At 38.6% G+C, this 25,691-nt stretch overlaps 1 protein-coding gene across 2 annotated transcripts in view; it reads left to right on the plus strand.

The window, feature by feature from the left end:
• Positions 1-8,113: 8,113 nt before the first annotated feature.
• Positions 8,114-25,691, plus strand: part of PPM1G (protein phosphatase, Mg2+/Mn2+ dependent 1G) — a 37,038-nt gene continuing 19,460 nt past the window's right edge. For both annotated transcript variants that reach the window (XM_044663716.1, XM_044663717.1), the window contains exon 1: positions 8,114-8,477. In XM_044663716.1, the coding sequence (XP_044519651.1) occupies positions 8,334-8,477 (144 nt within the window). In that variant the 5' untranslated portion in view covers positions 8,114-8,333. The remainder of the gene's footprint in view (positions 8,478-25,691) is intronic.

The following is a 25,691-nucleotide window of genomic DNA, read 5'->3' on the forward strand; positions in this document are numbered from 1 at the left end:
GTAACCCCAAGTGCTCTTTTGTCCCTTGGAATTGTGACCATAGTCCCTTCTTTCCCTGTGTCTGCTAGTGCTGGTGTTTGCTGGTGCTCCTTCTCACCCTGTGAATACACCCAGGACTGAGACCTGGTTCTGCATATGTACAATACAAGAGTCTTAAACTCATCATTAGCAAAAGGAATCCTATAAACTCCTTCTAAGCAGACGTCCAACCTCCCTTACCATCTGTGACTGAGAGTTCTGAAAGCCTTGGCTACAACTTCAGTTGTGCCTAAGGCATGTTGCCTCAGTGGGGCCTGCCCTGGAGCTGTGCTCCACCTCCATACAAGTGCATTAGATCTCTTGCGCTGGCCTTTTAAATTGTTTTGTACTGAAAAATTATTTCACCTTGGTTTTTTGTGGGTTATGCTGCTCTAGAATTGGCTTTGAAGCATTATATCATTGTTTTTTGGAGGATAATTTGGTAGAAACCTGTACCTTCTCTTCCATCTTGGTTCTGCCTACCCAGTTCTATTGCTTCTTGACCTGTATACAAGTTCCTCAGAAGACAAATAAAATGAAATGGTAATCCCATCTCTTTGAGGCTTTGTCACAATTTGTTGTGGTCCACTCAGTCAAAGGCATTAGTGTAGTCAGTGAAGCAAAGATAGATATTTTCTGGAACTCCTTTGGTTTCTCCATATTCTTTTTTTTTTTTAAACCCTTGTACTTCAGTGTATTGTCTCATAGGTGGAAGATTGGTAAGGGTGGGCAATGGGGGTCAAGTGACTTGCCAGGGTCACACAGCTGGGAAATGGCTGAGGCCGGGTTTGAACCTAGGACCTCCTGTCTCTAGGCCTGACTCTCACTCCACTGAGCTACCCAGCTGCCCCCGGTTTCTCCATATTCTAATCAATGCTCACAGTTTAGTCTTTAGTTCCTCTGACTTCAAAAATCAGACTGCATTTCTGGTAATTCCTGGTTCACATATTGCTGAAGCCTAGGTTACAGAATCTTAATGTAGAAGTGGTTAGATCCCGTGTAATTCTCAACGTGGCTCCTCAGTATTTTAATTTTTTTTTTTTGTCAGCTTTTAGCACTTTTTCTTTGGCCTGGGAGTTCTGGAATTTGGCTACAATAGTCCTAGGGAAGTTTCTTTTGGTGTTTCTTTTTCTTTCAGTAGGTGATAAGTAGATTCTATTTCTATTTTTTCCCCTTGTTTGAAGATATCAGGGCAGTTTTCTGTGATGATTTCTTACAATATGGTGTCCAGGCTCCCTTTTTTTTTTTTTTTTTTTTTTAAATCATAGCTTTCAGGTATCCTGATGATTTTAGATTATTTCATCTGAATCTATTGTCCAGGTCAGTCATTTTTGCAGTGAATTATTTTAGGTTTTCTTCTATTTTTTTCACTTTTTTGATTTTGTTTTATTGTTTCCTACTGTCTTATAGTTTCATTAGCTTCTATTTGTCCAATTCTATTTTTTAGGAAGTTATTTTCTTATTTGAGTTTTTGTAGGTCCTTTTCCACTTGGCTAATCCTAGTCTTTGAAGTTGTTTTCTTCAGGTTTTGTTTTGGTTTTTTTGCCTCCATTTCCATTTGGTCAATTCTCTTGCTTGGGCAACTGTTTTCTTCAGTTAATTTTTTCTCCCTGCTGTTGAATTCTTCTGTCAACTGTTATTTAGTTTAACTTCTTTTCGAGTTCTTCTTGAGGTCTGACATCCTTTCACACTTTACTTTGAGGCTTCACATGTTTCCTTTTTGGCTTTGTTTTCCTCACATTTTGGCCTTCCCTGTCACTAAAGTAACTTTCAAGGGTCAGAGTTTTTTTTTTTGGGGGGGGTTGTCTTCTGCTCATTTTTCTAATTGTCCTCCCTCCCCTACCCATTACCTTATCTATCTCTTGAGGTTCTTCTCTATTCCTATGGTAGAGAACACATTGCTCCAAGCTTGCAGAGGTACTCTTCTTTGGTACTTGGGGTAGGACTGGCTGCCCTTGTTTCTCACCATGTCTCTGTCACAGAGGTGACCTTGTTCACTTCTTCTGGAAAGGGTGGTAGCTCTTTTGTTCAGCTATATTCAGCTACCAGTTCCCCCATTATTTTGTGGACTGGGTTAGGCCCCTCCCTGATGCTTCCCTGGCTCTGCCAAGTAGCCTGGACTGAGCAGCCTCGCTGCTTTGGACTTTGCTACCTTAGGCAATTCACCTCCATGTGGGAATGAGCAGGTTACTTCACTGTAGTCCCAGTTCCCCCTCTCTGCTCTCCTATAGCCCATGGCTCTGCTCCAATGTGAAAGTGAGTAGATCACTGTGGTTCCAATTCCCACTCTCTCCTCCCTTGTAGCCCAGGGCTCTGATGTCACATGAGAGTTTATAGGTTTCCTGTTTTCTCTATCTGTGTGGATGACTCCAGCTGGGTTTGTTTCCTTTCTGCAGCTTCATTGCCTCTGGCAGAGTCATGGGTAGCTCCAAGATCTGCCAGTTCTCAAAGTTGCTGTGCTGCCTGATCTGTTCTCTCTTCTTACCTCACTGAAATGTGTCTCTCCAGCTTTCTTTTGTTTTGAGGCAATTTATTCTCTCTCTCTCTCTCTCTCTCTCTCTCTCTCTCTCTCTCTCTGTGTGTGTGTGTGTGTGTGTGTGTGTGTGTGTGTGTGTGTGTAGAGATCCCTTGAACTGGGGACTTGCAGAATCTTAAGCATAACCTGCTAGTATGTATAATAAGCACAACCATTTGGTAGTTTGAACATTTGTAGACATTGCCTTTCTTTAAGACTGGGTTGTAAACTGACCTTTTCCAGTCCAGAGCCTACTGATGAGTTTTCCAAATGTGCTGACACATTGAGTGTAACACTTTAATGGCATCATCTTTTAGCATTTTAAATAGTTCAGCCAGCATTCCATGAGCCAAAAAGTTGTTCATATTTTGAGGGTAGCCCTGAGATTGGGCCTAGTGCTAGTGTATGTGTAAGGGGAAACTAGGCATAAGCATAACATGGTTGATTCAGTTCCCTACATGGAAAAGGCTGGGTACTCATTTCTTAGAGGGTTTTGATGATGTATAATGGAAGTGACTTGGAGAGACTGTAGCATGTATAGATGTTTTATAACTAAATTTGATCTGCTAAACATATTGAGAGAAAAACCCTCTTGTTTTACTGACTACAAAGCCAAAACTGGGATGAGGGAAGGAGGAAAGTATCATTCAAAAGGTACTAGTCAGCCTAGTCCTTTCTTGGTCTTTGTTTGTGACCTCTTCTCTTCTTGACTTCTTCCTGGCTATTGGTGTTCCACTGGGAGAAGAGAAACAAGGCCCTCTCCCTCTGAGGTGCCATATCATTTTAGGTAAAGGAGATTTAGCAGTTCCAACCCTCTGAATTTCAAAAGGCAGGAGAGTGAGCCATCCAAGGGATTAAGCTGGGAGTTAAGTTCATTCTGAGTTTGGCAGCCAGCTGTGATGGATTGAAATGTGACCTTTGGGATCACTACTCCATACCACGTACACTCCCCTCAGTTGAAATAAGACAACATTTGGCATCAATGCCACATTTGGCATGACCACTGCTATGTAGAAACTGCTCTAAATCTGAATTCATTTTCCCCAGAGACCAAGTAGGTATAAAGGAGAATATATCCTCCTCAGCCTCCATGTTTGGGAAGGACGTATATCTATTTCTGTTCTTAATATGTTTCCAAATAACATGGGGTAGCTAGGTGGTGTAAAGAGCCAAGACCTAGAGTCAGGAAGACCTGAGTTCAAATCTTCAGACACTTATTAATTTTGTAACCTTGGGCAAATCACTTGAGCCTGTTTACTTCAGTTTCCTCATATGTAAAATGAGTTGGAGAAGGAAATGGCAAACCACTTCAGTATTTTGCCAAGAAAAATCACCAAAGAATCAGATTCTACTGAATGAGGACAACAATGAAATAAATATCCTTTTGTAAAAGCAAATTTATGTTAACTAAATGAGTACTTAATGACTGGGAGGCCAACAGTGATAGGAACATACTTGAATGGGAATTCAGATTTTTAAGCAATTTTACCTCCTTCCTTAGACTGGCAGAGAAGTAGGGCAGGGGAAGGTAAAGAGATTCTCCAAGTCCTAGAACCTTGAGGGGGGGGGAGTAGCTAGTTTGGTTCTGGAATCATAGGCCCCAGAATACTAAGTACCCATATTCCAGGACCTTGGTTTTACATGCCCTTAGACACTTCCCAGTCTCAGAATACTAGTCATCTTGAGTATACTGAAAAGTCCCAAGGAAAGCAATCAAATACTACCTATAGTTCTTTGAGTCATTATCTATCTCTCCCAGGGAAATTCAAGATGTTTTTTGACTGGACAAAACAAAATAAATAGCAAAGTTCTTTTAAGTCGGCCTGAGCCCAGCTCCAAAAACACATTATATGGAAAGCCCTATGACTTCCCAAACTGTAAGCATTGCTAATAAAAATTATACTATTCCCCTTTCCATGTGTCTTTCTCTCCAGCTTCTACTGGTATACAAATCTAAACCTTTTGGTTTTAGGACCATTTTCAACACTTAAAAATTATTGAGGGCCCCAAATAGCTATTATGTGGGTAATGTCTTAAAATGGATAAAATATTAAAATATTTATCATTTAAAAATAACAAACCTATTACATGTTTACATATAATTTTATGATAACTATTTTTCAAAACAAAAAATTGTGAAAGGTAGCATTATTTTACATATTTTTGCAAATCTAATGTCTGGTTTAATAGAAGACAGCTGGATTCTCATATCTGCTTCAGCATTCAGTCTATTGTAATATGTTGTGGTTGAAGTATATGAAGGAAATCCAGCCTCACACAGAAATGTAGTTGGAAAAGGGAGGAGTATTTTAATGGACAAAGTATTATGTAAATAGTTTTGACCTTGAAGACCCCCTGAAAGATAATCAGACACCCTATGGGTCTATATTTTGAGAACAGCTACCTTAGTGTCAAACACAAACAGAAAAGGATCCCTGAGGGCATCATATTGACTTAGAAAACCACAAATTAATATTATCTATTTTTATTTTTATTCATTTTTAATTTTATTTAATTAATTTAGAATATTTTCCCATGGGTACAAGATTCATGTTCTTTCCCTCTCCTCCTGTAGCCATATGTTGTATTTTTAAAAGATTTTTTAAAAGAGCATTTCCCAATTACATTTTAATGTAGTTCTGGCAGGATTTGGGAGTTTTGGTGCCCTGAAAGTTTGAGATCTCTGCTAAACCATAAGCTATTGCCTAGGACTTAGTAGAACCTTCTAGGAAGCTGTACCTACTTCTTCAGACTGGTAAGAGAGATAGGGCTAAGGAGGTACCACTCTTTTTTTTTTTCCTCCTTGTTTACATGATTCATTTTCTTTCCCTCTTCTCTTCTCTCTCTCCTCCCAGAGCCAGCAAGCAATTCTACTGGGTTGTACAAATGTTATCACTTGATAACTATTTCCACATTATTCATTTTTACCATAGAGCCAAAACCCCAAATCATATATCCATATAACAAGTGATAAGTGATAAATTATAAGTTTTTCTTTTGTGTTTCTACTTCCATAGTTTTTTCTCCCAATGTAGATAGCATTCTTTCTCATTCGTCCTTCAGGAATGTCCTGAATTATTGTACTGCTACTAGTATTAAAGTCAATTACATGGGATTGTTTTACTTTCAGTATTTCTTGCTTCTGTTCATTTCATTCTGCATCAGTTCTCAAGGTCTTTCCAGTTCACATAGAAATTCTCCAGTTCTTTACTCCTCATAGCACAATAGTATTCCATCACCACCACCATACCACCACCACCATTCCCCAATTGAAAGACATCCCCTCATTTTCCAAATTTTCGCCACCACAAAAAGCACAGCTTTAAACATTTTTGTACAAAAATTTTTCTTTATCTCTTTGGGGTACAAACCCAGTAGTGGTATTGCTGGATCAAAGGGTCTGCATTCCTTTAAAGCCCTTTGCACATAATTCCAAATTGCCTTCCAGAATGGTTGGATTAATTCACAACTTCACCAACAATGCATTAGTGTTCCAATTTTGCCACAACCCCTTCAACATTTATTATTTTCCTTTACTATTATATTGGTCAATCTGCTAGATGTGAGGTAGTACCTCAGAGTTGTTTTTATTTTCATTTTTCTAATTAGGAGGGATTTAGAACACTTTTTCATGTGCTGATTGTTGTGATATTGACTGAGGCACAAAGACAATCTGCCCTTCTACACCAAGGAGCTCACTTGGAATTTCATGTTCTTGGGGTTCCATCTCTCCCTTCCACTTGTCATAGGAAGGATGCTTAACTTGTCAGCCCAGAGTTTGAAGTTCTGGCCACAAGTTACATAATAACTCACATTGCAAATTTTTATTGTCCTCCTTTTTCAAAGGAGGAAACTGAGGTAGATAGATCAAATGATTCATCCAGGGTCCATGTTTTGTTGTGTCTGATCGTTTGTGTCCCCATTTGAGGTCTTCTTGGCAAAGATACCGTATTGGTTTGCCATCTCCTTCAACTCATTTTACAGATGGAACTGAAACAATCAGGTTAAATGACTTGCCCAGGGTCATACAACTAGTGTCTTGGTGCCATATTCAGATGCTCTGAATCTTATCCATTTTCCCCAGATACTAAATATGTTTGAGTCAAAATTGGACGCGGGTCTTCTTGATTTCAGATCCAGCCCTGGAACCAAAGCACTACCTAGCTGCCTCCTAACATAAAGTTGATTTACTATATTCCTAACTTTCAAAGATCTTCCAGTAACTCAAGCATATTACAATTCATTATCATCTTTCTTTCTATAATCTTTCTTCATTGTCTCCATTTTCCTTACCTGTGAAACTACTTTCTTTCGGTTTCCCTTGAATTACTTTCTATTTCCTCTCCCTTGTCTTTTTGGTTTTAGCTTTTCTGTATTTCTTTTTATCTTCTGAGTTACTCTGGGGATTTTCTACATCTATACAGTGTCTGAATTTTTATGCGGGCATAGTGTGGTCTGGGCTTGAGATTTCATAAGATGCAGGGAATTTCAGAAGAGGTACACTCCCCCCTCCCCCCTCAAAGCAGATCTGCAACTGTTCTGCAATCTATCATCCTAAAGGGGGTATTCTTTAACTTTTGCATATCATGGACCCTTTTGACAGTCTGGTGAAGCTTATGTATTCCTTCTCAGGATGCTTTTTAAGTAACAAAAATAAAATACATAGGATTTCAAAGGAAATCAAAAGTTAGTGAAAATGCTTTTTTCTCCATGCAAATTTTAAGGACCCCCTGAAATCTATCCATGGACCTTTTGATCTGTGGAGCTCAGGTTAAGGTTCCCAGTCTTAGCGTGTTCCCTGGAGTCTTAAGAAATTAAGTTACTTCTCCAGGATCACAAAACCAATGTATATGAAGAATAGAACTTGAACTCAGATTTTCCATGCTTCTCCTTCTGTGGAGTGAAAATTTGGAGGGTCTTGATCACTCCATACATCCTTTAGGTGAATATAAGCCGCGTAATAAAAGATTGTCGATTACATGACTTCCTGTGTGTGGGATGAGATTCAGTGTCTGATTTCTGGGAGTGAAAGCTCCCTCAAAATTCAACTCTACACCTGTGCTGGTAAGCTACATGCCTGGGACTAGGCTAGAAGGTGGGAAGGAGACACAAAGACAAAAAAACAAACTGCCCTCAAGGAGATTACATTCTATTTGTCTAAACCTTAATCTAGTGAAGTGGAAGTGAGTCTTGAGACCGGGAAAGCTATTGTCCCTTCGGGGAGCGGAGGAAAAGGACGGAAGGGAGGGAAGACTTGGAAGGGAGGGAAAAAGAACGCAGGAGAGCCGCGCAGGCGGACTCTGGGGCGGTCCAGGAGCGGAAACGACTGCAACCCACGGCCCCGCCCAGCAGGGCCTAGTAAACCGAGCCCTGGGTCCTTAGCCCGCCTAGGCCCCGCCTCTAGGGAACTAGCTGCCGTTAGAGGGCGTGGTCAGCAGGCTGAGTCTCGCGGGAAATTCCGTTGGCGGGGCAGTTGTCTCTGGCCCAGGAGCGGGGACAGTTGCTAAGGAAATGACTCTTAAGCACCGCCCCGTCTGGCCGGGCGGGGTCTCCTCCCGGCGCTATTTCCGGTTCCGCTCCCCCTCAGTTCCCTTGGTCCCGTTACCGCGGCTGCCGCCTCCTCCAGTCCTGGGTCGTCGTCCTCACCCACTGGCTTCGCGCCTCTCGCCGGCACGTCGCCTTGGCCGCGCCTTCTTTTCTGTCTGCTCCTTGCGGCCTGTGCCTCCAGAGCTTTCGCGTCGGGACGGGTCACGGCTTCTCTCGCCAGCCCTGCCCATCTGACGGGCCTTCAGTCGTCGCGATGGGCGCGTACCTTTCCCAGCCCAACACGGTGAAGAGCTCTGGGGATGGGGAGGGCACCGCGGGCCCGGGGGGACGCGGCGCCCAGCGTCTGCCGCTGCCCTACGGCTTCTCGGCTATGCAAGGCTGGCGCGTCTCTATGGAGGTAATTGCGGGAAGGAGGCAGTCCCCACCAGCCGGGCAACCGCAGTGGGATCGGGAGGCGGAGTGTGGGTACTGATCTCACGTGGAGTAGAAGCGGTACACACTGGGTCCCCAGAGTTCGCGGCGGGCAGGCCTTGGAGCCCCACGGAGGCGTGCCTCAAGCCTCTCCTCTCCCCCCCTCCCTCCCTGGGTCTCCGTCTCTCCTGGGCTTTTCAGGGCCGGCCAGACGGCCGCGCTTTGGGCGTGATCCGCATGAGCTCGGCGTTATCAACCCTTCTCTCACTTGGCTTCTCTGGAGGAGGAAGGGGGAGAAAAAGGTGACTCCCCGCCAAGAGATGGTTTTGACCTATAATATACTTAAAATACATGTGTGTTTATACGTACATACATACAAAATGGTAAGGCCTAGTTTGGGTGGGGAGGTCGACTAAATGGAATGCTGAGCAAGCATTCTGTTTTGGATTTTTCAAACCCTCAAGTTGCTGTTGCTTGGTACTGTATGGTGTTAATTCCAAGGCCCCATGCTTGTCTTTCAGAATCTGTCATTAAGAGTGAACCTTGTGAGATCATTTGAACCTTGTGAGATCATTTTCAGTGCTTTTCTCAGTCTTTTTACATGCTCCAGTTAACTATCCTGATTATCTTTCATAATGGCTGTGTTTCTTCTCTTTTTTAAGAACCTTAAAAATTAGTTTTGTCGTGGTCAGCTGATAACTTTGAAGTGGTCAACTGCTTATAGTGCTTTTACTTGCTGTCATGTGCCTTTCTTAAACAGACTTTAATTGCTTTCGTTAACTTTCTTTTCTGTAACTTTTACTTGATTATTTTCTTCTCCTGAATTTCTGTAAGGAACTTTTTTTTACTCTTAAGGGAATGGACATAGCAAAGAAAAAGTTTGTTTAGTTAAGAGTTATGTTTGAAAATAGAGAAAGGTATCAGATATTGGTACTAAGTAAAGGAAGAGAAAAAAGATGCTTGTTAGTACTTCTGCCTTCTTTAATGACTTATCTTCCATGTCAAAAAGAGATATGAGTGGGTGGATGTGCCAAGGGAGTATGTCCAGAAGAAAAACTGGTGTGAGCCATGGATTAAGGCAACAGGGGCTAAAACTGATGTTTTATCTGTCAAGGCATGCTCTAGGTATTACTCTTGGGGATTACCGCCACTTCATTCCTTGATTGAACTTTACAATGGCAGCTTGGAATAAGAGGGTTTTGTTCTTAGGTTCAAATTCTGTAATTCTGTAGCTGAAATAACTCTTTTGGCTGTTATAGCCATCATTCTTGATAAATTATATGACTAGGTTGGTGAAGGGGACTATGGGCTTTGAACTGTTCTCCAATAGCAAGTCTCCTAAGCTCAGGGACAATGTCTCCATTTTTATTTTATTTCCCACAATGCACAGTGTACTGAGTATGGTGGATGCTCAAGTTGGAACTTTGTTTGAAATAGTTTAAAGGTCAGTCCTGACTTAAAGGAAGTGTGGGTGGGGAGGTTCCTTTCAGTTCTACAAATTTTCCATTGAGAGTCTGTTATGGTCATAATTATTTGTTTGGGATGCGTATACTGTATGGCAAGACTTTTCCTCTGAGTTCTTCATTCCATATGTTTTTCCTCTGGTAAATATGTGAAGGGGCCTTTTTCTTCAGCTTTTCTCTCTATTTTAGTTGCTGCCATTCTTTGGCATTAATATTTTTAGTTTCTTATTTTAATTTAATTGTCTGGATATGGATCCACCTTCTCCATCTATTTGTCCCATTAAGTCAATGTTCAGTATTCCACTAGATCTTTTTATTTTTGCCCATATTTTAGAGTATAGCCAGAGGCTGATTAACAAAGATCTGTGTTGCAATTCAATTAAATGATTTTTAGCCCTTGATTTAAATTTTCCCTCTGAGAGACTGACTGCTAAAGATATTTGAATTTTCTAATGTAGGTTTATTAAAAAAGTCTCCTCCCCTCCCCTCCTTGTTCATGTGCTTAGATATCCCTAATGAAGCTCTTCCTAAATTGTCTAATGTATTGGATATATATTCAGTAAGACCTTAGTACATTATTGCTAAAAATAATTTTACCTTTGTTGTACTTTAAGATTTATATCTCTATGGCTTAACTCATCCAATTAATAAAAGGTCCCTACTTAATTTGCTTGATCCTGTTGGTTTAAATTTGGAAGGTTTATCATCCTAATACCCTTACCACTCCTGGGCCAAGGATGGTCCCTAGCCTGGATGAAAAAAGGAGGAGGGTTGGGCGTGGGGCTAGCAACCCCACCCTGTAAAAACTACATCTGCTAAAGAAACTGCAACCTAAAGTAGGGGCAGCTGGGCTAGCTCAGTGGATTGAGAGCCAGGCCTAGAGACGAAAGGTCCTAGGTTCAAGTCCGGGCTCAGACACTTCCCAGCTGGGTGGCCCTGAGCGACTGTGTGTCCCATTGCCTACTGGTTGTGGCCCTATGCTCCTAGAATGGAGTCCCAGGATAAAAAAAAAAAATCATCCTAATAAACTTTACAAGATTTGATAAAGCATTATTGCATAGGTCCATCATAACAGGATGTGCTACTATACATTTTTCTCTTGAGTCAGGTGGCAGCTGTCACACTTTATCTTCACATTTTATTCTCCCTGCCTTTCTCTAGCCTCTTTGACTGTGGTACCAAGGTGCCTTGACAGAGGAGGTGTAATCCAGACACAACAAACAGGGAGTTTCCCTACCTTTGTCTCATCATGCTTTGGAGGGAGCCTGAGAACAAGCTGGTTGAGGTGTGTGGAAGCAGAAAGTGAATTTGTTAGTGGTGGTGGTTGGGGAAAGGAATGGTGAGTTGGGAGGCATAGGAGTGGATGGATGGGTAGGCTAGATTTTGCAGCCTGATGGACTAAAGATCATTATAGATGCTGCTTTCAAAGATATCTCAGTATGTCTTGACCTTAGTGTTAAAAGCTAGTTTTAATGGTGAATCTGTGTCTCTTAGGTTCTTTTACATTCTTTAGTCCCGTGATTCTTGGCCTAGGGATCCTTATCTTTCTGATATCTCTGCAGATGTTTGACATTTGTGAAATGTGTAGTGCTTAAAAAAAAACAAACAGGTTTCCAAAACAAAAGCTGAGGTTTTCCAAAAGACTTCTGGAGAAGGAACTCTGCAGGGCTTTGGATAGGTGTGGGCTATGTAATTTAACATTTTTTTTCCCCACTCTGTATTTTTTTCACTGCCTTTAAGGTCTGCGAAACCAAGAGAAGAAACATCTATGAAACTCCATATCTGTTTTTTAATTGATAAGATCTTTAAAGACTTTTATATTTTTTGGTGGAGATGTAATGGGGTTGGAGAAGACAGTTGTAAGATGAAGTTCTAGAACTGTTGGGTAGAGTGGATGTCTTAGTTTAACCTGACTTGGGAAATGTATCAGAACCTACTGGCAAATGAATAGAAAGAGTTAACAAATGTTTGTCAATGGAAAATGACTTGGCAGAGGCCTTAAAAAACATGACCAGCCAGAAAGCATTGAATTTAGTTTTGATATGGGAAACAGCATTACTCTGGGAGTTAGGAGGTTCCTGCATTCTGGTGCAAAGGCTAGTCCAAGGTATTTCACTTTCCATTAAATTCATCATCTGTAAAATGAAGATTTGAACAAAATGAATAAAGGAAGAAATTTTTTAGAGTTGGAGAATAATGGTTCTTGACTTGATAATTAGTTCTGCCTTTTATGTACTTCATACCTCAGTTTCTCATCTATAATTGAAATCTTCAAGGCAAAAACTGGTTTTTCATCTTTGTATCTCCAGCTTACAGTGATGCAGTGCATATAGAGTAGGCACTTATTAAATGTTTGTTGAATTGACTAATTTCAATGACCAAAAAAAGAATAAAAGGAATCTTAGAATACTTCTTAGATATTTTATAAGAGACAGTGGTAATAAATGGCTGGTAGGAGATAGAGTGGCCTGGGACCATTTATTTTAGAAGATGCAATATAGATATATCAGTTGTAATATTTTCTTTGCAAGTTTCAGACTCCCTCCCAAACTAAGCTAGTTATTTTGTATGAGTTTTTTAAAGAAATGGCCTAAATCAGTGGTTCCCAAACTTTTTTGGCCTACTGCCCCCTTCCCAGAAAAAAATATTACTTAGCCCCCTGGAAATTAATTTTTTTTAAAATTTTAGTAGCAATTAATAGGAAAGATAAATGCACCTGTGGCCATCACCCCCCTCCCCCCATTGCTGCAGCACCCACCAGGGGGCGGTGGGGCCCACTTTGGGAATCACTGACCTAAAATGTTCATCTTAATAGAAAACATCGAAAGACAATTTTCAAATTTTTCTATAAAAATGCTGAAGTTGGTGTGGTCATGATTAGAGGGCATTGCTATCTAGTAATTGTAGACCTGCTTTCTTTAGGATTCCCTAGAAATGATGTTCAAAATGCATTGATATTCTGTATCAGACAGGGTTTTAATGTGACCTCTCTACATTGAGAACACTTAGTACTTAGAATGGAAAGTTGGTTCACCTTTGGTGTAATGGTTAATTTCAGACATGCAGTGGATATATGCCATATATAAGATATGATTCTAGGATTTAATATGAAAATGTATGAGTCCCAATGGTGGAAATTTTTTAGGTACCTAATAGGCAGCTAGGTGGCTCAGTGGATAGAGCATTGGGCCTAGAGTCAAGAAGATCCAAATTCAAATATAGCTTCAGACATTTACCAGATGTGTGGCCCTGGGCAAGTCATTTAACCTTTGTCTTAGTACACTGAAGAAGGAAATGGCAAACCCAACCCAGTAACTTTGTCAAAAAAACATCATGGACAGTATTGGTGTGATTATGGGCCATAGAGTCATGATGGATCAAATTGGACTGAAAAACAACAGCCATTTCTAGTGCTGTGACATTCATGTGTTTTGGCAAAAGGGATGTGATAACTAAAAAGAGCCCCTTGGGACATTAGAAGCTGAAGTTTTTAGATTTTGGAATCTAATCCCTTAGTAGTTAAGAAAGAGCAATGCCTACTTTTGCTGAACCAAACTAGAACCTACCCCTTAACTAGAGTGCATTTAATTTTAATCGGGAAGAAACAAATCAACTTTTAAAATATAACAGTGCATTTTGTTTATTATAACCTTTAATAGATATATTCTATTTTTCATAATTCAGAGGCAGATGAATATTTCAATTTTAGAATGTTTTAGAGAGGTTTTCTTTTTACTATGCTATTTCCTTATTGTTTTTCAGACTACAAAAGGCTGTACTCAGACTCTTATACCTCATACTTCTAAGATATTCTGAACAAATTTATTTCCAGACTTTTGATCTTTCTCTTTCCTTTCACAGTCCACTTTATTCAGTTATCTTCTTAAGACTTTGTACTTTTAGAAGTCCTGAAGGACTTAGATTTGCGTGCACAAATTTGAAAGAGACAGAGGCTACAGGTCAATTATTCCCATTTCCTTATGCTACTTTAAAAAACCCTGACCTTCTGTCTTAGAGTTGATACTAAGTATCAGTTCTACAGCAGAAGAATGATATGAACTGGGCATTAAATGACTTGCCCAGGATCACACAGCTAGGATGTTTCTGAAGCCAGTTTTGGACCTCATATCTCCAGTCCTGACTCTATCCACTGAACCACCTAGCTGCCCCTCCATATGCTATTTTTAACAAGCATGTTGTCTGTAGAGGCACAAATCCATAGAACCAAACTTAAACATCATTGCTAAGTGGAACCTTCCAACTCAACATTGAACACTATTTAATCAGTGATTTTATTTGCTTTTGCTAGACATATAAAACCTATAATTTAATCTATAAAAGATCCTCTGGAAGGGAGGAAAGAAATAAGCATTTAGTAAGCAACTTGGTGCTACTATGTGCCAAGAGCTTTACAAATATCTTGCTTGATCCTCATAACAACCTTGGTAGAATGGAGCTATTATTTATCCCTATTTTATGCTTGAGGAAACTGAGGCAGATAGTGATTGATTTACCCAGGGTCACATAGCTAGTAAGTTGCCTCAGCCTGAATTTGAACTAAAGTCTTTCTGGCCCTAAATCTAGTACTCTATCCTTTGGCTCATTCATCTGGTTCTATAAATTTTGCCTCATAATCTATGACTTTTTGTGGCCTATTTTAATATTTGAAAATGTTAAAGAACTGCATATTCTATTTCATTGGAAATTGTCATGTTTATCTTTAAATATGAGCATTTTTAATTGAGGAATCAAAGTGTTGCTTGGTAAAGGAGAGAGGCACAGGTAGGAACTAGAAGAGAAATGGGGCTAGAACCACAGATAATACAAGGACAATACAGTTAGTAAAACAGTTTAGAGAAAGTAGTTTTGGGGTGTGTTCAAGGATAGCTTCAATTTCTAGGGAAAGGTAAGTGTGAAGAGGACTCTCAAAATAGGAAATTTCTTCAAAGAGCTTATAATGGTCACTTTTTAAAAAAATTCAAAGATATTTTATTTTCCCAATTACTTATAATTTTATTATATTATATATATTCGTTGCATACATAATTTTGTTATGTATGCAACGAATATATTCAACATATGTTTTCAAAATCATAAGATCCAAACTTCCCTTCCTTCCCTCCTCCAACTCAGAGATGGTAAGCAATTTGATCTTAAATGTTTTATCATGCAAAATACACTTCCATGTTGGTGGTTGTTATAAGAGCACCTTCGTACAAAACCAAAACTCCAAAAACAAAACTGTAAATATACTGTTGTGAAAGCTAGTATGCTTTGATTCACATCCTTCTGACTCCAATAGTTCTTTCTTTGGAGGTGGATAGCATTCCCCATTATAAGTCCTAAAGAATTGTCCTGGATCATTGCCTTGCTGAGAGTAGCCTTGTTTTCACAGCTCATCATTGTACAATATTGCTGTTACTTTGTACAATGTTCTCCTGGTTTTGCTTATTTCTATTCGCATTAGTTCATGCAGATCTTTCCAACCTTTTCTGTAGGTATTTCACTTATCATTTCTATAGCACGACAATATTCCATCACCGACATATACGACAATTTGTTCAGCCATTCCCCAATTGATGGGCATTCCCTCAATTTCCAATTCTTAGCCACCACAAAAGCAGTTGCTAGAAATATTTTTGTACAAGTAGGTCCTTTCCCTTTTTTGTATGGTTTCTTTGAGATACAGACCCAGGAGTAGTATTATAGGATCAAAGGTATGCCCAAATTTATGACCATTTGGGTATAGTTTCAAATTACCCACTAGAATGGTTGGATTAGTTCACAACTCCATCAGCAATGCATTAGTGTCACAGTTTTGCCACATCCCCTCCAACATTTATCACTTTCCTTTATTGTCATATTGGCCAATCTGATAGGTGTGAAATGGTACCTCGTAATTGTTTTATTTTGCATTTCTTTAATAAAGAGTGATTTAGAAATTTGTTTATTATTATTATTATTGTTATTATTATTATTGTTATTATAAACCCTTACTTTCTGTCTTGGAGCCAGTACTGTGTATTGGCTCCAAGGCAGAAGAGTGGTAAGGATAGGCAATGGGGTCAAGTGACTTGCCCAGGGTCACAAAGCTGGGAAGTGTCTGAGGCCAGATTTGAACCTAGGACCTCCCATCTCTAGGCCTGGCTCTCAATCCACTGAGCTACCCAGCTGCCCACTTTGTTCATGATTATTGATAATTTTGATTTCTTCATCTGAAAATTGCTTATTCATAACCCCTTGACCATTTGTCATTTGGGGAATGGCTTGTATAATGGTCACTTTTGAGAATGGTTGGTTGAGATGAAGAGGCATTAGGGAAGACAATAATTAGGCTGGACTGAAAACATCTCTTTACAGGGCCTAGTGAATTGTTTACATCAGGTGCTGGCCCTGCAAGGCTTTCAGATGTGGCCTTAACATTTCCATTCTTCCTATTGTCCTAAGAACAATGATTCTCCACATTCTATTTATTCATTCTTTTTTTATGTTGAAATGCAATAAAAAAACAGATTTTTTTTTTAAACCCTTGTACTTCGGTGTATTGTCTCATAGGTGGAAGATTGGTAAGGGTGGGCAATGGGGGTCAAGTGACCTGCCCAGGGTCACACAGCTGGGAAGTGGCTGAGGCCGGGTTTGAACCTAGGACCTCCTGTCTCTAGGCCTGACTCTCACTCCACTGAGCTACCCAGCTGCCCCAAAAAAACAGATTTTTAAAATTTTATTTTTATTTTTAGTTCCAAATTCTCTCCCCACCTCTATCCCTTTCCCCACCAATTGGGAAGGCAAGATATATATAATATACTATATATGAAGTCATAAAAACTTTTTTACATTTGAAATCATTCAAAACATTTCCATGTTAGCCATATTCCTCCCCCCCCCCCCAAAAGGAAGTAAAGAAAAAGAAAGTTTAAAAAAATTTTACTTCAATCTGTACTCTAACTCCATTCTTTTTTCTTTAGGTAGATAACATTTTTCATCATAAGTCTATCAGAAATGTCTTGGATCATTTTATTGATCAGAATAGCTAAGCCATACACAGTTGATCTTCCTGACAACATATGCAAAACGTTTTTTGCATTAGCCGTGGGGAGGAGAGAAAAACAAGAAAAGTAAAGTTTAAAAAATGCTTCAGTCTGCACTTTTGAGTCCATCAGTTCTTTTTGTGCAGGTGGACAATGTTTTGTTTTATGAGTCTTTTGGAGGTGTATTGGATCATTATATTAATCAGAGTTACTAAGTCTTTCACTTTGTTGATTATCTTTATGATATTGCTGTTACTGTGTAAATTGTTGCTCACTTCATTTTGCATCAGTTTACATTTTCCCCAGATTTTCTGCAACCATCCCTTTCGTTATTTCTTAGAGCACAAAAATACCCTGTCTATCTTCTCAACATTTTATTTAGTAGTGATAACTATTTGAAAGCAGTGAACCATGTCACTTATATTTGCAAATTCTTAATATAGTGATTTGTACACAGTAGTTACTTAATAAATTAATGGATAGTCATTTATTAAACACTGTGCAAAGAGTTGTTACTGAGTGAATGAATGAAAAGTATTAAGAACTTAGGAGCAAAGCATTATGTACTAAGTAGTAGGGGGTGGTGCAAATAGAAAAAGTAAGATAATTCTTCTCAAGGAGTTCACTTTTTTTTTTTTTTAAACTCTTGCCTTCCATCTTGGAGTCAATACTTTGTATTGGCTCCAAGGCAGAAAAAAGGTAAGGGCTTAGGCAATGGGGGTTAAGTGACTTGCCCAGGCTCACACAGCTGGGAAGTGTCTGAGGTCAAATTTGAACCTAGGACCTTCTGTCTCTAGGCCTGGCTCTCAATCCACTGAACTACCCAGCTGCCCTGGAGCTCACTTTCTAATGGAAACAACACATACAAGAAATTTCAGGTGCAATTCAGATTTAAAAGTTTCATGGTCTTGAGGGTGCAGTGAACAAACAAATAATATTGACGTTTTTAAGGTCAAATTGGTAAAATTATATCTGTTTCTGATGTTGACTATTTTGACAGTGCCAAGGACTTTTGTACCAAGAACTTTATTTTCCAGGTCTTTAGTAGATTGTGACCCCTAAGAAAGCTTCACTGCCCATAGAAGCAGTTGTCAGGTCACATCTCCACAGGGGTTGCTTCAGGGGTGATGTCTGAGAATCTGATGGCTAGAAGAAGGATCACTGATCTGGTAGGTGCTGCCACTCCTAGGGCTCTTGTTTTCCATATCCTTTGGTAGTTAGAAATTGAAATTGTAGAGTGAGGCAAGTGAGCCCTTCTCCATAGTGATAACTCCCCTTAGTGATGGCTATAAGATATATATATATATACCAGTGGTTCCCAAACTTTTTTGGCCTACCGCCCCCTTTCCAGAAAAAATATTACTGAGTCCCCTGGAAATTAATTTTTAAAAAATTTTAATAGCAATTAAAAGGAAAGATAAATGCACCTATGGCCCCCACCTCCCCCAATCGCTGCAGCACCCACCAGGGGGCGGTGGCGCCCACTTTGGGAATCACTGGTCTAAGAAGCAGGCATCATTATCCTACAAAAATGTTCTGGTGGTCTGATGGTTCTGAATTCACCTTTAAAGCTCCTTGGAGAGGAGGGGAAAATATATTTATATATATCAAGATTTATCTCCTTATATTGTAATGCTTTAAAAACCTGTGATTTGATTATTGTGGATAAAACCTCAATCAACACAGATCAGGCAGCTAGGTGGGTGGTGAATGTTATATTTGGATCAGGAAGACTTGATTTCAAATCTTGCCTCAGACACTTAGTTTTATGTCTCTGGGCAAATCACTTAACCTCTGTCTTCCTCAGGTTCCTCCTTTATAAAATTGGAACAACTATAGCACCTGCCTCTCAGAGTTATGAATATCAATTATATAACATATGCCATGCTTTGCATATAAATGCTCATCATCATCTGTGTCTTCATCTTTTCATATTGCAAAATGACATTGATTGGAATATGGGAAAGCAGAATGATACAGTAGATAGATTTTCATTCAGGAAGACTTGAATGTGTCTTCTTCTGTCATTTACCAGTTGTGTGACCATGAACAATCTACTTAACCTTCCTGGGCCTCAATTTTCTCATCTGTAAAATGAAGGATTTGGACTAGATCAGGGGTTCTTAACCTTTTTGTGTGTCATGGACCTCTTTGGCAGTCTGGTGAAGCCTCTGGACTCCTGATAATGTTTTTTAAATGCTTAAAATGAAATACATAGTCTTAGATAAGGAATCCGTTGTGTTTAAATTGTTATCGAAAAAATTTTTTTTAAGTTCATGGAACCTTAGTAAGGACCTCTGGATTAGATGATATCTAAAGTTCCCTCTGGCTTTACTTGAAGATCTGTTGAGTGGACAAAAAACTAGGTGAATTCCATTGTGGGCAAGTGTAAGAAATTGCAATAAATAAAACTACTCCACACCATGCTATGAAAAAAGTTGTGGATTATCAGTGGAAAACTAAGAAAAAAACCCAGGAACCATTTGTAAACCAGTCTTCAAAACCATATCAGTCTAATGTGCCACTTTGGACAAAAAGTTCAGCAAGATGTACTATGTATTTAAAAAAAAATAGCACTTACGCTATTATGTAGAACCATAGTTAAAGGAACTATACTACATACAGTACCATGGGAGCTTCTGGTCACCATAGCCCAGGAAATTGTAATGAAACTGATGAAGATCTAGAGAAGGATGTTTAAATTGAAATGTTTAAGGGGATGGAGGACTGTCCTCTTAGAACTGAGAACAAGCTAAAAAAGATAAGGACTGTTCAGAGTGAAAAGATGAAGTCTAAGGATGTTATGAAGGATATGGCTAGAAAGGCAAAATTAAAATTACGAATTTAGCAATCACCCACATAATTCAATATGTAAAACATTATATATGAAGCTATTACTTTTTTATGCACAAATTGCTTTTAAAAGTTAGATATTAAATTGAATAAGAGTATAGCAGAAATTGTCCTTTCTGTTTGTGTCCTTTCTAAACTTTCTTTGCTCTCCTCGCTTTTCTTCTCTATGCAATTTTGTTTCTTTAGGAATAGTAAAACTATTGCATGTAACTTGGTTTGCCTATAAAAATGTGTTTTGTATATTAAACATAAAAATATCATTATTCAAATATTTGTTACAAAACTTATAATGTGATTTACTTTAAACAATTTTATCGATATCTTTTTTTTAATCACCTTTAATTTTGGATCCTCCCTGCTTCCTTTCCCTCCTTTCCCTCATACAGCTATCCCCTATAATAAAGGTGGTGTGGGAGGAGTAGGGGGAAGTATTTCAGCGAAATAAACAACACATCAATCAAATATTATTTGCAATCTGAAAGAGCAACCAACCATTTGATGATGAGTCTCTGCATTTAAGTGTGTAGGCTAATATCTTTAGACATAGACTGTGATTGAACCTCTATCTAAGGTTTCCAGGATCTGTCAAACCTTGTATTCTGCTACCATAACCTTCAGAAATCCAAAGTCATCCCCATGTAGGATTCCGGTGAAATCTAGCATATCTTCATTTTTGTCAGTTTGTGAAAATCAGAGAGGCAGTATGGCACAGTGACTGGTCTAGCTTTGGAGTCATTTCTCTGACATATATCAATTTATATGGCAGTGGGCAAATTTTGTAGCCTCACAGGGCCCTCAAGCAACTCTCTAAAACTATAATTTACAGGTAAGTTGCTAACTTGCAGTTAGAAAGCATTTCTACACCTGGAGCTTCACAGGTCTGGGGGAAACTATAGGCAAGCAAAAACTTGAATAGAATAAACCATTAACATCATAGTGAAACAAAATTATGTTTTCTGTATTTAGTGATGCTGGCATAGACCATAACTTTTTTTTTTTTTTTTTTTACCCTTAACTTCTGTCTGTTGGTTCATAGGTGAAAGATTGGTAAGGGTGGGCAATGGGGGTCAAGTGACTTGCCCAGGGTCACACAGCTGGGAAGTGTCTGAGGCCAGATTTGAACCTAGGACCTTCCGTCTCTAGGCCTGGCTCTCAATCCACTGAGCTACCCAGCTGCCCCAGACCATAACTTTTTAAAAGAAAAATAGCATGAGGAATGGGAAGCTTAATTTACCTCATGCATCTTTGTCTAATCGGTTTCTTTTTCTGACCCTCTTCTGATACCTTAAATTTATCATCATTATCACTAACTACTTATTTTGAAGGCTTTTCCAAATTGTGACATAGTGCTTGGGTCTTTCATAAGCTTATTTCTTGATTTGATATTTTTCCAAAAATAGATCACTTTATTTCATTTGTTGCCTATGATGGAGAAATCTGAAAGTATCATGCAGAGGCCCTGCCATAGTATAAAAGGAGTTATATACTTGCTAGTATCCTGAACTAGATACTACTGTGATGAATTACTTTAATAATTCAGTTCAGCAAACACTAGGTGTTAACTTTGTGCAAAGCAAACTTGGGATGGGAAAGAACAGAGTAAATAAACAAATGGAGAGAAGATAAGAAAACATTTGCTTTTGCCTTTGAAGAATTCAAGTTTCCTGAACAGATAACATTAGTGTTAGGGCACTAAGAGAACTGGTGAATATGATTGTCGAAACTTTGTCCATAATCTTTGAAAGATACTAGAGAAGGGGTAGGTAGGGTGAAACAGTGAATAGAATACTAGTTCTGGAGTCTTGGAGGACCTGGATTCACTTATAAACTCGGACATTTCCTAGATGAATGACCCTAAGGCTAGTTATAGAACCTCCGTTGCCTAGCCCTTATCATTCTTCTGCCTTATAATTAATACTAAGATAGAAGGTAAATCCTTTTTTTTAAAGGATACTGGAGAAGGGGGAATTTTTACTTCTTTCCAATTAAAAAACAAACCAAAACTAGTAAGGGAGAGAAATAAGATGGGAGTCAGAAAACTACAGTCCAGTAAACTTGATTGATTCTTGACAAAATTACAGCTTTATGTATTATTGAAGGGATAAATTAGTGAATGTCTAGAAAAATAAGCAGTCATCACAAAGTTCATGATGGGTTTATCAAGAACAAGTCATGAGGGAAGCTAGGTGGCTCAGTGGATTGAGAGCCAGGCCTAGAACTGGGAGGTCCTAGGTTAAAATCTGACCTCAGACACTTCCTAGCTGTATGAACCTGGGCAAGTCACTTAATCCCCATTGCCTAGCCCTTACCACTCTTCTGCCCTGGAGCCAATACAGAGTATTACAAGGAAGGTAGGGGGGCTTAAAAAAAGTCATATTAGATACTTATTTTTTTGGTGGGGTAGGTTTATAATAAGGCAGGCAGATCAGGGAAATGCTAATAGAAAAGAGCTTACCTAGATTTAGCAAAGCATTTGATTACATCAAGTAGGTGGTACAGTGGATAGAGTGCCAGACCTGAGTTCAAATCTGACCTCAGACACTTAGTAGCTGTATGACCCTGGGTAACCCCTAAAATAGTACAAGACCCTATTGGCCTCAGTTTCCTCATCTGTAAAATGAGCTAGAGAACGAAATGGCAAACCTCTTCAGTATCTTTGCCAAGAAAACCCCAAAGGGAATCACAAAGAGTCAGACATGACTGAAAAAGGACTAAATAACAAAAGTTCTGTTTGTGGACAATTTAGATAAGGGCTAGATGATAGTAATAAAATAGATTTTTAAGACTTACTGAATGTCTAAACCCAAAAATAATGGAATAATAATTGTCAACTTTGAAGAAGTTCTTTAGTGGAATACCCCCCAGGATGGTGTCCTTGGTCTTGGACTTTTTTTAAACATTGTTTTCAATGACTTGGATAAGAGCATATGTGATGCTTATCAGATTTGCAAATGTTACTGAGCTAGTAGGGATAGCTAGAACATTCTGACAAGAGTCAGAAGTGGAGTCCAGTAGACTAGAACTAACTCTAACTAGATAAATACACTTGAGTGAAAAACAAAATACTTTACACATAAGCTGGGAAAGATTGTTAGGCCATAATTTGTTAGAAAAAGATCTGGAGGTTTTAGTGGATTGCAAACTCAACATGAGTCATTATTGTTATATAAACACCAAAGTTGGAGAAAGTACTCAACTTGGAGGCATGGTGGAGAAGTCAGGTAGAGAAGCCTCAAAATGGTGTAGTCAAATGTGAAATGAGATGTATGAACTGAGTTCTTAAATGGAGGTTTGGAGTTCATCTTCCTGTTTCCCCCCTCCAATCAGAAAGGCAGAGAATAGTGATGAGGTGGAGTCCCAGGACTGGAGATCTTGCAAGATGATTCGGTTATCCCAATAATTAGCTTTCTAGGACATGATAGAAAAGTCAGCCAACTCCCATAGGAGTGTAGCCAAGTGAGAAATGAGATATCTGAGTTGAGCTCTTTCTTAAATTGTGGGCAGAACTAGGAGCATGTGAAATATATACTCAAGATATTTTATGCTCTGTTTTCATGACTAAGAAACTAATTTTGAAGTGATAGAAAGGTTTCAAAGATGTTCAGTGTAGGTAGAGATTTGTGAAGAACTTCCTAACCATTATAACTATCTTGGAATAGCCTGCCTTGGAAAATAGTATGCTCCTCCTTAGTAGAGGTCTTTTATGGCTATGTGACCATTTCTTTGTTATGTTGTAGAGGAGATTCTTGTTGAGGTCTAGCCTGGACTTGATGGTATATCAGGGCCTTTCCAACTCTGTGATTTTATGTTCTCTGTTATCTTAACATGTTTGAAAAGACCTTTGTAATTTCAATTTGCCTTTGTATTCTTCTTCAGAAGCAGAGTATCATTTACACTTTTGCCTCTGAGTCTCGAGTCCAAACATTTTAGAATTAAGATTTATACTAATACAAATTGACTGACAATATTCTTATAATTTCTTAATGAAGTGTTTAATTTTATCTCTGCCCTTGTATAAATAAGAAATTTTTAGGTTCATTTAATTTAAAAAGTTTGATCAATGTACAGATAAAGATGAAGGTAACTATAACTGTGCATTTCCCTTAGAAATGATTTAGAGTGGGGTCTAATTAGGGCTTTATTTTGGGTATATTTGTTGAAAGCAAAAAGTCCCTAGGAAAATAAAAGAGAAATATTTTTCCCTAGAATTTTTCTGCCCTCCCAAACAACTTTAGTTAATATGTTTCATTATGGCTAGGATGAATACTCACTGCTTACAAAATTTTGATATAAAGAAAATAGTCTTTGAGGTTGAAAAAAAGGACAGTCTTAGTACAAATAGTCCTACTTTATGTTTCAGAAATCAATAGTAAGCTTATAAAACTTATTATCAGAAAGGTAAATAAAAAATGAAAAAAAGTTTTGATAAAAATAAGAATGGTAAATCTATCATGACATGGAAGAAATGAGATGTTTGGGAAAAACGCTCCGTAACTTTTTAAGTTTTGAATGAGGGAGCATAACTGTTTTCTCCTTCACTGAATATTGTAGCCATATAGATCTGAACTAATATATTTTGATATTTCTGAGAAACCTTTACTTTTTATGCTATTTTCCTTGTTATTGTTTGGTTTTTCCCCATGCTTATTGCAAGGGCAAATAGTCTTGGAGGTGTTGTGGGATAATGAAAGTATCTCCAGGTCTAGGACTGGAAATATAGAAAGAAATAGAGTGATTTGCATTTATTGTCTACCTTCTTATGTAACATTTTCCCTTTTAAATAGTAAAAACAACCTCCAGTAAGAACCTAATTATTTATATAAAGGATGAGTATTAAAGGAGCTTTAAAGAAAGAATATAGAGAAAACTATAGAAAACAAATAAGCATTTTATTAAACATCTACCATGTTTCAGGCACTTTACCAGACACTTTACAAATACTATCTCATTTGATCCTTCCCACAACACTAGGAGTTAGGTGCGTTCTGTTCTGTCATCATTTGACAGTTGAGGAAACTGAGGGATACTGAGGTTAAGGCACTTGCCTGGTAAGTGGCAAGAACTTCATTGATCCTTGAAGGCAGAAATATGACGTGAATAATAAGGGGGGGGGTTGCATTCAGGGTAGGAATGAAGGGAGAGAACACAGAAATGCTCGTTTTATATTCAGGAAATGATGAGTGGAAAGTTTGAGCAGGAAATTAAGGCGAGTTAAGGTGGGTACTGTTAGATTGTGGAGGACCTTGAATGATATTTGTGTGAATAGGGAACCATGAGTAAGGGAGTGGGAAAGTGTTGCAAATCAGTATTTAGGAAAGTTAATCTGTTGATTATATGTAGGATGGATTATAGAGACTAGAAATTGGGAGCCTAGCTATTAAACTGTTGCAACAAAATTAGTGTGAGCTAATAAATGTCTAAACAAAGGTGGTGATTAGGAATGGAAAGGAGGAAGTGTGTAAGAGGTTACAAAGGAAGAATTAAATTCAAATATTTAAATGATGTGATCCCTGTTCTCAAGTAGTATAAGATAACTGGATGAGGTGGGTGGGAAATGACATGTATACAGAAAATATATGATAAAAAAAAAAAGTAGAGTGTGATGGGGCAAAGCGGGATTTCAAAGAATTCTAAGTTGTAGTTTGTTTTGTTTTTTTTTTCCCCCCTTTAAACCCTTACCTTCTGTCTTAGAAGAACTGCAAGGAGGAGTAGGCAGTCGGGTTAAGTGACTTGCCCAGGCTCACACAGCTATAAAGCATCTGAGGCCAGATTTGAACCCAAGTTCTGACTCCAGGCCTGGAGCTCTCTCCACTGTGCTACTTCCGCTGCCCTGATTTCAAGGTATTCTAGAAAAAT

This window comes from Gracilinanus agilis, chromosome 2 (assembly GCF_016433145.1).
Source record: "Gracilinanus agilis isolate LMUSP501 chromosome 2, AgileGrace, whole genome shotgun sequence".
In the NCBI taxonomy this organism is placed as follows: domain Eukaryota; kingdom Metazoa; phylum Chordata; class Mammalia; order Didelphimorphia; family Didelphidae; genus Gracilinanus; species Gracilinanus agilis.